The 15,817-nt window shown below is 38.9% G+C and overlaps 1 protein-coding gene across 1 annotated transcript; it reads left to right on the top strand.

The window, feature by feature from the left end:
• Positions 1–53: 53 nt before the first annotated feature.
• LOC126762299 (UDP-glycosyltransferase UGT4) lies at positions 54–3,370 on the top strand. The gene is made up of 5 exons (XM_050478980.1): positions 54–1,086; positions 1,148–1,342; positions 1,412–1,640; positions 1,698–1,926; positions 1,995–3,370. The coding sequence occupies exons 1-5, from the start codon at positions 635–637 to the stop codon at positions 2,825–2,827; spliced, it is 1,938 nt and encodes a 645-aa protein (XP_050334937.1). The 5' UTR covers positions 54–634; the 3' UTR covers positions 2,828–3,370.
• Positions 3,371–15,817: the final 12,447 nt, after the last annotated feature.

Below are 15,817 nucleotides of genomic sequence, written 5' to 3'. Positions count from 1 at the left end.
CACATATGATTTTGACAGTTGATTTTTGTTGCTTTGACTTTTGTTTACAGAACGCTATGGGCTGTTGCCAATTTCTGCGTTTATGTTTTTTATCTAGTTTAATACACTTTTGCTTTCGTCGCGTTTTTTCCGTGCACACTGCCGTCTCTATGTCATTAAATATAAATTCCTGAATAAAATGAATATATTTAAGCACAATTACTAATTGAATGCAAAATTAAAAAGAAAGAATGACTTGTGGAAAATGAAAACAAAAATGTTTCTGACGTGAAATAAAGTAACGCGAAGTTACAAAAACTAATGTACGCTTGCAAAACTTACGTATATACAACTTGCCAAACGAGAGTATTTGTTGGAAATTGTATATCAAGCAGGACGAGCTAATGAATCCGCATAACCGGAATTTAAACACCCACATTTGAGTGGTATATCACAGCTATATTTTCTTTTAACAGAACGAACAAGAGAGCAATTTCGCCAATCTGGATATATCGATAATTTTATTACGAAAAATTAACAACAGTAAGTTAGTCAAACTTTGGCATTTACCTATAGTGATTACAAGGTACTAAGGTCAAACGGGCGATAACCCAATGTACTGCAGCGTCGTTAAGTAAAGCAAATAATTTAATTAATGGCGAAGGTAATCACTACCGTAGCCTTGTTGTCTATGCTCGGTGTGCCGTTGCAATTTGTGTATGGCGTAAATGTGCTGGCGGTGCTGCCAAGCGTTTGGAAGTCACATTATCTCTTTGGGAAACGCTTGCTGCAGCAATTGGTGGAAATACAGCCCAACTATTCGGTTACATTGATAAGCCCACATGCTGAAGAGTACCCAGTACAGCAGAAAATACGCGAAATACGCATTGAGGGCTTACGGGAGAATTGGGAGGAGATGGGGCTGCCCTTCGATGTGGAACAATCACGGCAACGTTCAATTATGGAACATTTCACCCGCTTAATGTATGCGGGTGCGACAAATGTTGATTTATTGCTTGGCGATGGAAAGGTGCGAAAATTAGTACGCAGTGGTGAACAGTTCGATTTGTTGGTGGTTGATCTCTTTCTCAGCGATTCGCTATTAGGGTGAGCAATTTTTTTAATTGTTCGTGTGTAAGTTTAAAAATATAATTTTAAATATTTATAGCTTAGCTCATTACTATCAAATACCCACCGTTGTAATTAGTCCCACCGGCGCAAATACATGGCTTAATCAGATGACCGGAAATCCACAGAGCTCAGCACTCGATCCCAGTATTTTTTTACCCTTCTCGGAGCGCATGGGCTTGTGGCAGCGCAGCGTGAATACCCTAATGGGTCTTTTTGAAAAGTTGACCTACAAGTGCGTCCTAAAACCATTTTAATCATTTATACATCAATTTATTATATGTATGTATGTCTCTACTTTCAGCTTTTTTTACATGATCTCCCAAGAAGCCGTTTACACGAAACACTTTCACACACTATGCCAGCTTGCCAACACCACTCTACCACATCACCGCGATCTAACCAAAAACCTTAGCCTTGTTTTAATTAATTCACATCCTGTTGTGCAATATCCGCGCGCTTACTTGCCAAATATGCTGGAGATTGCTGGCGCACACTTGCGTGGCGCACAGAAGCAAATCGAACTGCCAACGGTATGAGTATGTAGACATTTGTGCTTTAATAATTAATTCTAACAATTTTCTTTGTAGCACATCACTTACTTTATAGAATCTGCACCAAAAGGCACGGTTTACATAAGTCTGGGAGCCGATGCGCGCACTGCAGATTTAGCTCGTGAAAAAGTGGACATTCTCTTGGACGTAATTACAGACTTGCAAGACTACAATTTCCTAATCAAATGGGAGGATCCAAAGTTTTATACATCACTACCGAAGAATGCAATGATTGCTGAATGGTGGCCACAGGAAACCGTTTTAGGTAAGTAATTAATAAAATAATTGTATGCCTGCTTTTAAACTAATTGCTCTACTCTGCTCACGTCATAGCGCATGCCAATGTCAAAGTGTTCATTAGCACCTGTGGGCTAATGAGTATTATTGAATCCATAAATGGTCTCACACCAATACTTGCCATACCGATCTTTCCCGAGCAGGAGGTCAGCGCTAGACGTTTACAGCAGCTGGGTATCGGGCAAACGGTCTCCTTCGATGCATTTACCTATGATGCACTCTCAATGAATATACAAAAGCTGGCTTCACACCGCGGCTATGCGTTGCAAGTAGCTGAAATGCGCCTCCTGCTGAACTCTACATATGGCACTCCAATTGCCAGAAGCATACATTATATTGAGTTGATTTTAAGTAGCGCTGGCGGCGGAGATTTTCTCAAATCCCACGCCAATGAGTTGAACTTTATGCGTTCCGAATTGGTGGATGTGCTTGCCATAATTTTTTTGGGCCTATTTGTGATTATAGCAGTGCCATTTTTAGTTACGTGTTGCATACTACGACGGTCGTACATAAATCAGACAGCGCTACAAGCTGCGACTGGCGGTGGGCATCGTGCGACCTTGAAAGTGATCGGACGCACAAATTCGACCAGCGGTGTGGCGGCAGTCAACGATTCGCCGATTTTGGACTGGCGTCGGCGGAGCAGTGCAGCGCAGGCTACTGGTGTTCTCAAACCGCCATCGTCACCATCCGCTTCGTCAACCACTTCGAGCATTTCAGCGGTATCAACCGCCTCGTCAGCTGCATCTTCAGTAGGTGGCTCGCCGCAGGCACGATACGATGTGGGTGGCAGTGGCGAAGGCGTCACGAAGCGTGAGAAATTCGCACGACAAGCGGCCTTGAAATCATTATCGCAAAAAATCGATTAAAATGTCAAACAACGCAAAAAGCTACCGCGTTCACGCCCGCATGCCCGCATGCATTCACATAGACTTAGTATATTTAAGTGTAAAGTGTAAAGTGCTCCGTGCATTTCATTATATTTTATTTCGCTTTAGTTGGTACTTAACGCAGTATACACATTCGTTGAAAGTCACATAAGCTCGTTGTTGCAGTTAGGCAGATTTTTAAGCTCGCTTTTTGGTTTTACGTGGTGTTTGTAAGGCAGATTTTAAAGTGTTTTATGTATAAGGTTCGGTTTATGTATGTATATTTATATATTATTATTGTTACTATTTTGATTTTTACCCTGCTTTCAATATCACAAATATACACAATTCTATGTTTAAAATGTTTAAATATATACGTACTCGTATTTATTGTTGTTGCATATACAATTAATTTAAGATAATTAAATACATACATATATCTTCAAGTTCACAAAGTTTGTGTTAATTTACCCAAAAAATAATCGCCTCAAAACAAGCATCACAAATAAATTTGATGTTAAATAAAATAGTGGTAAATTTTAAGACTTTACATTTTTATTGTTATTGTAATGGAAAAAAATAACACCCCAAGAGAAATGTTGTTGTGGGTGTTGTCTACAACCTTTTTTGGGGGAAATGTACGCCAGAAAGTTTAAGAATTTGGCCAAGTAATAACGGGTGATCCAAGTAGAGTTGCTTTTTTCAATACTCGTTTTTTGACAGTTCACGCTTGAGTCGTGGCATGTTATTTTTTTAGTATTGTTTGGAATCGAATCGGCGCTGTTATGGAACGACTTGACACATTTTACGTCGAGATCTTAAATTGAAAGCGAACAAAATACGGCTTGTGCAAGAATAGAAGCCGCTGGACCTTCCCGAGCGACATCGCTTCGCTCTATGAACTCTTGAAAAGTTCCAAGAAGATCCGTCGTTTTCGAGCCAAATTTTGTTCAATGATGAGGCACACTTTTGGCTCAGTAAGTATAAAAACAAGCAAAATTGCTGCAGTTGGGACGAAGAGCAAACTGAAGAGCTGTAATTTTATTCAGAAAAAATAACGCTTGGTGTGGTTTGAGGGCCGGTAGAATCTTCGGTCTATATTTCTTCAAAAATTATGCCGGTGAGAACGTAACCGCAAATGGCGACCGTTATCGCGGCATGATAACCGAATTTTTGATGCCTGAATTTGAAGCTCGTGATCTCGGCGACTTATGGTTTCAACAAGACGGCGGCATTTCCCATACCCCGGAACAAAACATCATGCGTGTCATTCGCCAGTTACCAGACGAAATGCTGGTAGCTATGTTTTTTTCTTAAAAAAGTAAGGAAACTCGAAATGGGTCACCCTTTATAACTAAATGTACCCGAGTAGTCAGTGTTTCATAGGTTATACACTCAAGATCAAATTTGACTCAGACGGGTCTATTTAAACTGCAAACCAAATTTGTTTGTTCTACATTTTTTACCAAGGAAAACGAGTTTTCTTGAAATTTTGTGTGTTTCCTTGAAATCACAGCCAGGAATCGTTGAGCATTCTATGAAGCTCGTGAAGTCGTTGACAACTTGCCTCATGCGAGCCGGTCCAACCACCTCTTTTAATGACAATATGTTACATCGAAAAAGTTGAAGAAGCAGAGCTTGAAAATCGCCGAGTAGGCATCATAGAAATTGCAGAGGATCTCAGCTAGATTCGTACCTAAAAATCTAAATGACCCGCCACATTCTAGCATAATTTTGACTTTTCTATTTTCGAAGCTGAAAAATTTGCTTCGGTGGAACGCCGCCTTGACCCAATATATATAAATCGTAAGATAAACTGCTCGCGTTGTAAGCAAATAGCTGCTAAACATCCATTAGTTGACACACAGAATCAAACTTCAGACGAATATAAAAAAGGTTGTATCGAATCAGTTTGCGCGTGGGGTTTAAATGGACCCGTCTAAGTCACATTGATCTTGCACCGTTTGCAATGTGTTACTCGATACTCCAGTCCAAAATATAAATTGGGAAATCAATAAGATAGTATTCTAAAATTTCTACATAAATACAAATTATAGTCCCTTACTCCCAGAGTATCCATAATACTAATACTATTAAGCTCAGTTTCCGGCTTTTCGTAGAATTGCGGATGCTACCTTTGCATGTTAGAGCTTTACTTGAAGAAACTTCATCCTACAGGCTCTCCCCAAATGCGCTTGTTCAGCGTCGTGCTTATTCGCTGCCAGATCCTCCTCGAACAGGGACCCTAACAAAAGAAGGATTCGAAGTTTCACGGTACGCCTTCATAGTAGTTGCGTCCTATACTACCGGGTCTATCGCAATGGTCACATCTTCTCCTTGAACTCTTTGAGAGCCCGAAGTCGTAATAAAAGATTCGCTTTGCCCACTGTCTTCAGTCTGGCTCCCTTCCTCTCAGAACTGCCCCACTAGAGACACTGCCTCATTGTAAAGAGTTGCCGATCGCTTTACCTCTAAGCTAAGATGAATATTGCTGCGAACTAGCAGAAGTCCCATGTACTTTTTTATGAGCTGGAGTTGTGACTCGTTTATAGTCTGCTGATATTGGGAGAAAAGTGCAGAAAAATAGAAGTAGAAATGCCATCAGTTTAATATTAATATATAACGGAAATCCTAGAGGAAACTTCAATGAGAAACTACAGTAGAAATTATAGGACCCGCACATATGTGTGTGTATTACTTAATTGACTATACAACCGAACAGAACACACATATACATGCTTAAAGATGTTACAAGCTTGCGTAATTTTTCGCTTTTTGATCAGCGGAACCGTCAAACGACTTGTCTTTCATCATCGAGACAACAACTGGTGCTGCCGTGGCCCTTGCTAAAGGTTTGTTCCTCATTCTCGTTGCAACCCCATTTTCCAATGCTCCATTCCAAAGCTCCAACCTCCGCTAATAAAGACGTAATTATTCGCCTTTAAGCGGCCGCATCCACCTTTTCCAGGCAGCAGGCGCACAAAGGAGACAAAGGATGTTTCCCCCGTTTTTGAATTTGCTTTGTGAATTGCCTTTGCCTGCAATGAGTGAAGCCAGTCGCGTTGCACTTAATTTTCCTCAATACGGCAAACCGGATGCGCGACATGTTTGTTGCCACATATGGACTTGTATGTGGGTGAATTTGTGATTTGGTTGGAAGAGCTTGCGATTACGTTTAAATTGCCTGCTTTTAGGAGCTGGAGTTAATTACGAATCACTGGCAGACAATGCACAAATGAAAATGTTATGAAACACAGTGAACAAATGAAAAATTGTCTGTTGAAAAGGGGGATTGGAAAAGCAGAAATTAAGTGTGTTTCTGAGCCACATTCAAAACTGGAATTAAGTATTATCTATACGCTTTAGCTTGGCACACTTCAGTTTTAAATAGTTTTGTTTAACTTTTATCATCTATTTTTAACGAATCATTTTTCTGCCAATAACAACTAATGCTTCACCTTTTTATTTCCATATTTTTCAAAAAATATTTTTAAACTAATGTAGTATCGAAATATTTGTATACCATTTTAATATTGAGTTGATCCCACCTTTGTCTGTCTCAAAATGAAAAAAAAAATTTCAAAGACCCGTTTGGGTAGCGTTTCGTAAAATTGTCTGATATAATCTACGGAAATTGATGACCAAGATTTTTTAATACCTTAACTAATTTCTCTTTAGTGAAATACTTCCGGCCAGATACAAAAACTTTGTGAGCAAACCATCCCCCACCTTTTCTAATACAATGATGTTAAGTGAGTAAGATGTAAGGTAATCGCATTGTATCGACGTTTCGTTCTTCAATTTCAGACTTAAACCATCGAGCAGAGTGAGTCGGTGCTTTTTCGTGTCCTGCATAGTTCCAAACAAACTTTTTAATAAAAAAAAAACAATTTCCAATACATATTAGCATTCAAAAATTGGAGTTCGCACATACCATCTTAGAAGATGGCTCCTCACACCGCTCATACGACTATGTAATTATTCCAACTGATGTTCCTCCTTCCGAAGGGAACAATACATATATACACATATATCTCCTAAACCACTTAAGCTACAACAACCAAATTTACTGCGTGCAAATCTTATATATATTTCTACCGACAGTGTGAAAATGGAAGATAACCTCGCTCACTCCCCATATAACGGTACTGTTAAAAACGACTAAAAGCGCGCTAAATCAATAATTAAATGCGCCAGAAACGTAAAAATTTGCCGAAGGGATGGTATGACAAGGCTTTATAGGGGCCGCTGTAAAAGTTGGACGATGGGCGTGGCACGGCCGATTTTTTGGTGAAATTCCATGTCTCCGGAAACGTCTAACCGATATCGACAAAATTTGGAACATGGCTTTCTTTTTATATTGCTATGTCACTCTGTGTAAATGAGTGAAATCTTTATTGTCCAAATTTGTACATAGCTCAATTCCAAATTCGACTGATAGTCGAAGAGGAAAGTGAGTCAAATATACAGACACAAGAAGAAAGAGGGCCGCCAGGGGTAATGCTTGAAAATTCTACGATAAGATGTGACAACTAAGGAAGGTTTTAACACCGGAGCGTACTCTTGTTGGACCCTAAGAGCTGATCTATTGTCTGATGATCAGAGCATACTGAATTCATGGAGTGAACACTTTTCCAGACCGTTGAACGGCAGTGAAAACGTAACATCTCGATGGCGATGCATGCATCAGCTTCTCTGCAAGATATGTTCGGATGGAAGCAAGCCCGTTGATTGGAACCTGAGTATGCTCTGCACAATCCACAAAACGGTAGACCACACAATCTGCGTCAACTACCATGGGATAAGCCTGCTCTGCATCCCATATACGGCTCTATCGAGCGTACTGTGTGAAAGATTAAAGCTCACCGTCAACAAACTAATTGGACCTTATCAGTGTGGCTTTAGACCTGGAAAATCTACTATCAACCACATTTTCACTATGCGTAAAGCCTTGCAAAAGACCCGTGAAAGGAAAGTCGACACACACCACCTCTTGGTCGATTTTAAAGCCGCCTTCGGCTGCACTAAAAGGAACTGCTTCCATGCCGCTATGTTTGAATTTCAAGATCGGGGAGAATTTCATGGATTGGATGTGAAGTTATTGTGTTTTAAGTCTCATTATGTTTGTGTTATCGGTGCGAAAATGAGCTTCGAACAAAGAGCCAACATTATATTTTGTTTTAAATCTGGTTAAACTTTTACCGAAACGATTCAATTGATGAAAATTATGGCGATGATTGCCTATCCCGTAGCAGAATGTACGAGTGGTTTCAACGTTTTCAAAGTGATCGTGAGGACATAAATGACGATCAACCGGAAATTTCATCGAAACTGTGCGTGAATTCATCAAAAATCAGCCGAACTAATTTTTCAAATTCATGGAAATGGAATTGAACATCTCCAAAAACATCGATTTATCGCATTTTGACCGAACATTTGGGCTTACGAAAGGTGTGTGCACGGTTTGTTCCGCACAAATTGATTGACAACCAAAAATTGCTCAGAATCCAACATTCGAAGGACGATTATTTGACCAAAAATCACATTTTAACCATTAACCACTCCCCGTATTCACCTGAAATGGCACCGTTCGACTTCTTTTTTTCGGAAAAATGCATTTGCCCAAGAAAGGGAAGCGTTATGCAGACGTAGGAGCCATTCAAAAGGCTTCCACCGACATACTGGCGGCCATATCGGCCAACGAGCTTAATACACTCGTTCGACATGCTTTTGGACCGTGCAAAAAGCTGTATTGAAGAAGAAGGAGACTATTTTGAATAAAATAATTTGATTTTGCCGAAAAAACTATTTGTTCTGTTTTTTTTAAGTCCTATTTACTTTGGAACGCACCTTGTATATGGGTTATACTGATTGTTGCTCCTGAACCAGACGGTTTGTTTTAGGACGAACCCGTCAGATATACTCATTCTCACTACAAAAAGGTATTGACATATTCGTCATCAAGGCATTGCGGCTACTTTGCTAGATTATGGACGAAGGACGCAAAAGCCTTGATAACAAATCAAACGCGACATCTAACATGAAAATATAGCGGAATAACTGGAGTGTTGATAAAAAGGTCCATTATAATTTGAGATATACAGAAATCATTTCGAAGCATTGCACAGAGCAGTCAAATATTTAAACGGAAACGATGAAGTATATGAGTACAACTGATCCTTCCTAAAAAAAGAAAAAATATTGGGAATGGTACAAATGAACTGCAACCAAATACGCAGTGCAATGGATTACAACTGGCTCAATAATCATTCAATGAAAAATATACCACCTGCATCCCAAAAGACTGATGCCATAACCTTGCCAGCCGACTTTTTGTTGTCTTTCCACACTTGAGAACCGGTATATAATATGCAGTCCACTAAGCTTACTGTCGATTGGACTCGGTTGATTTCGATGTTGCACAGCCCAAATTCAACAGTATTTTTCTAAACTAACACAAGTTGCTTCACCAAAAATGCTACATATATCTCCTTAACTAATAGTTATAATCTAACTAATAGTAATCATATAGATGGTGTTAGTATTACTATTGTTATTCGTATAAAAAATATTACGACATATACTTATAATTATGTATTATATGACATATACACATGTATATAGGCATGGCCACTTGTTCCGATAGGAAATTGAGGTGAAAAGGAGTCAGTACTAGATAATTACCATAGTTCGACAAATTTTTCTCACTGGCATTTATTTGTTGCATCTACTCCAGGAAAACTTACTTTCCACATATACCTATAATATAGCTGCTTATACTTGCAAGGCATTCACAACCTGAACTGTCAGTTTTAAAACCGCAAAGATCTACGACATTCCTGTGACGCATCTCTCACAGTCTTATCTCAGCTCAGCTCCACTCAGGTGGTCCGGGTCAGTTTGAGTTGATGTGACATTGCGACACCGCAGAGTGGTCAAAGTATGCCGCCAACACCACACAGTGGCAACTTTTGCTGATTATCAAAGTGACAGAGACGTGCAGCCGCTTATTCACACAGTTACTCGCTTACTGGTCGAATAGTTCTCACGCAGTTTCAAAGGTGGGTACAGTAGGAGCACATATTCATACATATACATATGTATAGTATGTACGATATCTGCATTCTTTATGCGGCGTAGTGTTTCTTCATGTGATCCGATTTTTCACAGAGTTGTTGGTTGGACTATAAGACTGGGCAGATGGCAACGAGGTGGTCTTTTGTAGCATAATATTATATTTTGAAATAGCCAGCTTAATGAGCTGTCACTGTAATTGATTAATAATCAACGTTTGCGTTTAGTTACTTGTTTATTACCGTCTTTTATTTTTTTGTAGGTCCACGATTTCAGATCTTAATTTTCTAATTAATATTGCCAAAGAGATGAAACTTCTTCTTTTTAAAGTAGTGAAGTATGGATACATATATTTCTAAATGTCAATGACTTATTATGCCGATTTTGTCGAGCTGATGAGAAATTGTAAAACAAATAGTTTTCTCACTTCGCTAGATATGAGCTCTAAAAGATCTTCAATAGGAAACAGCTTCATATAAATTAATCAAGACTCCGAAGGACCATCTAATTTCTATGTTAAAATTTGGTAATAGAAGTGGCTCGCCCATTTTCAGATGAAATTTCATTATTTATGACCAACTACTTTATCAATTTTTATATCCTGAACAGGGTATATTAAGTTTGTCACGAAGTTTGTAAAACAATGAAGGAAGCGTCGGAGACCCTATAAAGTGTATATACATATAAATGATAACGTATGTTCAAAAAGTTCGATTTAATGTCTTATTGATTATGTCTGTCCGTCTGTATATATACATAATATTACATATGTTCAACATTTTCAGGTTCTTAAGATATAAACCAGTTTTGAAATTTTAAAATTTTGTTTTACTCATTTCAATTTTATTTCGTGTTCATTTGTCCTGTAAATTTCCGAAAATGTTGTTACGTTATTTTGAATTTCAGGTGACGATATACAAATGATCAGTATGTTGAGCTGAGTCGATTTAGCCATGTCCGTCTGTATATATACGAAATTTGTCCCTCAGTTTTTAAAATTGTTCATGAAATAATGTAATATCGTCTTCAAGAAATTGTTCGGAATCGGGATATCGACTATATAATATAGTTGCCATATAAACTGAACGATCGGAATCAAGTTCTTGTATGGAAAACTTTCACATTTGACGTTGTATCTTCACGAAATTTGACATGGATGCTTAAGGTAATAAAATAATCTCCGAAAAAATTGTTCAGATCAGATTACTATAGCATGTAGCTTCCATATAAACTGCACACATAGTTACTAAAAGAAATGCCCCTGTGGAGGGAATATTGCTTCGGTGCAGCCGAAGTTAACGTTTTTTCTTGTTTTCCTTCTGTTTGCTACAACAAATCGGCGAAATCCAACCCATTTTCAATGTATTTTAATTCCATTAGCTCAATGCATCAAAATGTATACAAATTTAATTTTTATAGCACATAGGGTGGCCTCGATATGTGGCAACTCTTATTAAATAATGGTTGGAATTGTCCCAAATGTATAAAAAGGAATTTCACCTGTTGATAAAATATTACTTTTTGAAGAGAAAAAAGTACATTTGAAATAAAAACTTGGCTTAATGACGAGTTTCCGGACACTGCCCCAGGAAAATCCACCATCAAGGATTGATACGCTATGTTTATACATATGTACATCATATCATTCAAGAAGTTTTTAGTATGAGAAAGTGTGCGTGGCGCGAGCTCACTTTTGTCTCACTCCGAAATCCAATCGACAGTTATTTGAGTGGACTGCCGACGAGGAGCCCGCTCCAAAGCGTGGAAAAACACAACAGTCGGCTGATAGGGTTATGGCGTCTGTATTTTGCGATACATATGGAATAAGTATGGAACAATTTGTATTGACTACTTTGAAAAAGGAAAGATCATCAGCAGAAATCGCCTAAAACGGCCGCATTTGAAGAAAAAGAAAGTGCTGTTTCATGAAGCCAATCATGTCACTAGTCAGTGAAACCGATTGAAAAAATTGCTTTCGCTTCTACCGTATTCTCCAGATTTGTCTCCCATATCTCAAAAAGTTACTCTCTGCGAAGAAATCGTAACTACAAAAATGGTATCAAAAAGGTGGAGGTCGTTATAATCAGTTCTCTTTAAGGGAATTATGTTGAAAAAAATGTGTTTTGACATACGGGCGTTATTTGTGTTGTTTACAGCCCAAAAAGAGTGACTGAAAAGCGAACATTTGCGCACCATTATTTTCAACAACTTTTGACGTGGATTAACTAAGAACCAGAGCAACGATGAACTTAATTCAATCGAAGTCGTAATCAGTAGTTGTACTAGAAACTAGACTACTAGAAAGATCGTCATGTGACAGCAGTCAACGTAATTACTAAGTGGGCATCTAAGTGGCGCATCAAATTAAACGACACCAAATCAATTCATGTCGACTTTACCTTGAAAAAGCCGGCATTCAATTTATATAAATAACATTCCTATACCACACCATAACAGTGCTAATTACCTAGGTATCACCTTAGATGCTAAGCTACGCTGGAAAGAGCATGTAAAAAAAAGGAGTGGGCTTGTTATGAAATTTGGCAAACCTTACCACCTAGTTGGCAGGAAATCCAAGCTATCAATACAAAACAAACTGTTATTATATAATCAAATCCTAAAGCCAGTTTGGGCCTACGAAGCCCAACTATGGGGTTGCTCAAGTCAAAGCTGTATTGCCAGCATTCAGCGCTTTCAAAGTAAGGTACTAAGGACTTTGGTTAATGCTCCTTGGTACATTAGATCTGCTGACCTGCACCGTGATCTAGGCGTGAATTCAGTGGTAAATGAAATTAGCAAAGTCTCACGAACTGAGGCTTAGATAGCACGTTAATGAGGAAGCCTCCAGACTCATCGAAACTGCTGGGCGAGAAATCCGGTTGAAACGCAAGAAGCCTTCCGACCTAGTAAGACAACAGTAGCAGCAAATGTATTTCTTAACATTTAGCTTTTAAGTATCTCTTCTAATTATTTAGACCAGAATTGTTGTTAGTATTTTAGTTTTATATACGTAGAATCAGAAGAACTGTCAGAAGTGGTAAAAAATAATTTTTCGTGAAAGTTGTTTTTAAAGAAATCGAACAAAAGTAAAGCTTGGTAAAACGAATATGTTTTGAAAAAATGTGAGATTAAAAGAACGATCAATGTGTTTCGACAATTGGTTCAAACGCCTGTAAAAGTGTATAGAACTTAATGCAGAATATTTTGAAAAACAATAAAGCGATTTTCGATGATTAAAATTTGCTTTTTCCCGTATACCGAAATATAAAAGGCAACCCACGTACTATGTGACTTTTTAAAATATCTTAATCAAGTTAAAATAAATTGGTTTAGACCTTTAGACTGATTTAATTTTATATATGTATGTATGTTACAAAGGGTTATATATATCTGTAAGAAAATTTGCTATAGGAGTATAGTTTTATTCGTCGCATCGGGTCATGCTATACCTTTTTGGAAAGCTCATTTCACGCGCTAACACGTGTTTGATTGATTGTCGTTTCTTTTAAGTTGTTCGTGAGTTATAGCGTCGCAAACATGGAGCAAAATAAAGAGAAAGTACGGCATATTTTACAGTACTACTACGATAAAGGCAAAAATGCATCTCAAGCCGCCAATAAAATTTGTCCAGTTTATGGACCCGATACAGTTTCCATTTCCACCGCACAACGATGGTTTCAACGTTTTCATTCTGGTGTAGAGGTGGTCGAAGATGCGCAACGCTCCCGAAGGCCTGTCGTCGAAAAATGCGATAAAATCGCTGAATTGGTCGAAAGAGACCGGCATAGTAGCTGCCGTAGCATCGGTCAAGAGCTGGACATGAGTCATCAAAATTTCATTTCAATTTCAATAAAAAAAAATTCAATAAAAATACCGCAATACTTTTTTGACAACCCATTATTAGCGAGGAAGGTATACAAGGCCGTAGATAGAAAACCGGAGAGTGTGGAGATACGGTTCCCTAATCCATCAATTGTTGCCGAAACAAGCTGTATCAGAGCACTTGGCCGCCCTGAGAACACCGGGCATGGGAAGAAGATATAACGGCCACTGAAGATATCTCAATACAATTTTCGCTTAGCATTGTATAAGTTGGTATCAAACTAAGTTATGATAATCAGGTTCATTTTAAATGGAAATGGAATGGGTCCCTGAATTCTAAGGGGAGTCAAGTGATTTACATCAATTCTTTGCAATTTATTACAATTGGTCCTATTATGAATTACGTGGTCGTTAATACTACTTGAAAACATAATATACAAGCAACAAAGAAAACGTAATTTCCGATATAAGAAAACTAAGGATTGAACTCGCAGCCTTACCAGTTCTTCGTAGTGTCCCAATGACAAATACCTATATACTATGTATACATATGTCGGTCATGCTATTAATACTAATATAATAAGGTATTCAATGCCGTGAAAATACTATTTACGAATAAAAGCGAAAAATCAATTGCTGGTCGAGTTTTAATTTTGAAAATGATGGTTTAATAAATTATTGATTTTCCATTTGGTATTTTACTAAGGAGGATGGAGTCATGTGTAAAAGTTCACGGTAGTGAAGAAAGTTCTCTCGCTGATATGCGCCCATGGCCCCACGGAATAGAAGGACGATGTGACCAAAGATGCCTTCTATGGGCGCTTGGAGCGCACCTAAGAGAGCTGCCCTCGCTACGATGTAAAAATCGTGCTTGGCGAATTTAACACCAGGCTGGGAAAGGAAGGTATCTTTGTCGCAACAATCAGTAAATTCGGCCTCCATAAGGAAACATCCCCAAGTAGGTTGAGGCTGATTGACTTCGCCGGGGCCCGAAATATGGTTGTCTGTGGTACTAGATTTATTCTTATTCTTAATTGGCGTAGACACCGCTTACGCGATTATAGCCGAGTTAACAACAGCGCGCCAGTCGTTTCTTCTTTTCGCTGGCGTGGCGTGGCGCCAATTGGATATTCCAAGCGAAGCCAGGTCCTTCTCCACTTGGTCCTTCCAACGGAGTGGATGTCTTCCTCTTCCTCTGCTTCGAATACTTTCAGAGCTCGAGTGTTTTCATCCATCCGGACAACATGACCTAGCCAGCGTAGCCGCTGTCTTTTAATTCGCTGAACTATGTCAATGTCGCCATAAATCTCACACAGCTCATCGTTCCATCGAATGCGATATTCGCCGAGGCCAACGCGCAAAGAACCAAAAATATTTCGCAGAACTTTTCTCCCCAAAACTCCCAACGTCGACCCGTTAGATGTTGTCATCGTCCATGCCACCATATAGCAGGACGGGAATTATGAGTGACTTATAGAGTTTTGTTTTTGTTCGTAGAGAGAGGACTTTACTTCTCAATTGCCTACTTAGTCCGAAGTAGCACCTGTTAGCAAGAGATATTCTGCATTGGATTTCGAGGCTGACATTGTTGTTGGTGTTGATGCTGGTTCCTTAATAGACGAAATTATCTACAACTTCGAAGTTATGATTGTCAACAGTGACGTGAGAGCCAAGTCGCGAGTGCGACGACTGTTTGTTTGATGACAGGAGATATTTCGTTTTGCCCTCGTTCACTGCCAGACCCATTTTCTGTGCTTCCTTGTCCAGCCTGGAGAAAGCAGAACTAACGGCGCGGGTGTTGAGACCGATGATATCAATATCAGCGGCGTACGCCAGCAGCTGTACACTCTTATAGAAGATGGTACTTTCTCTATTTAAGTTCTAAGGATCGAACTCGTTTTCTCCACCAGCTTCGTACGATGTCCCAATGTCAAACCTCGTTTGGTATCGAACGGCACGGATAGGTCTTTCCCGATCCTGACAGAGCTTTTGGTGTTATTCAACTTCATTTAATACTTATTTTAATACCAAATTCAGACATCGTGATAAAGACTCCTTTTCGTGCTAAAAGCGAAATCGACGAAATTGTGGTGG

Source organism: Bactrocera neohumeralis, chromosome 6, assembly GCF_024586455.1.
Source record: "Bactrocera neohumeralis isolate Rockhampton chromosome 6, APGP_CSIRO_Bneo_wtdbg2-racon-allhic-juicebox.fasta_v2, whole genome shotgun sequence".
Lineage (NCBI taxonomy): Eukaryota > Metazoa > Arthropoda > Insecta > Diptera > Tephritidae > Bactrocera > Bactrocera neohumeralis.
This window is presented reverse-complemented; position numbering and strand designations above follow the sequence as displayed.

Excerpts from the sequence above, each read along its gene's own strand:
- LOC126762299 (XM_050478980.1), top strand. The coding sequence starts at position 635 with ATGGCGAAGGTAATCACTACCGTAGCCTTGTTGTCTATGCTCGGTGTG. Across the intron at positions 1,343-1,411 it reads TTTGAAAAGTTGACCTACAA|CTTTTTTTACATGATCTCCC; the intron begins GTGCGTCCTAAA and ends CTCTACTTTCAG. Across the intron at positions 1,927-1,994 it reads GCCACAGGAAACCGTTTTAG|CGCATGCCAATGTCAAAGTG; the intron begins GTAAGTAATTAA and ends CTCACGTCATAG.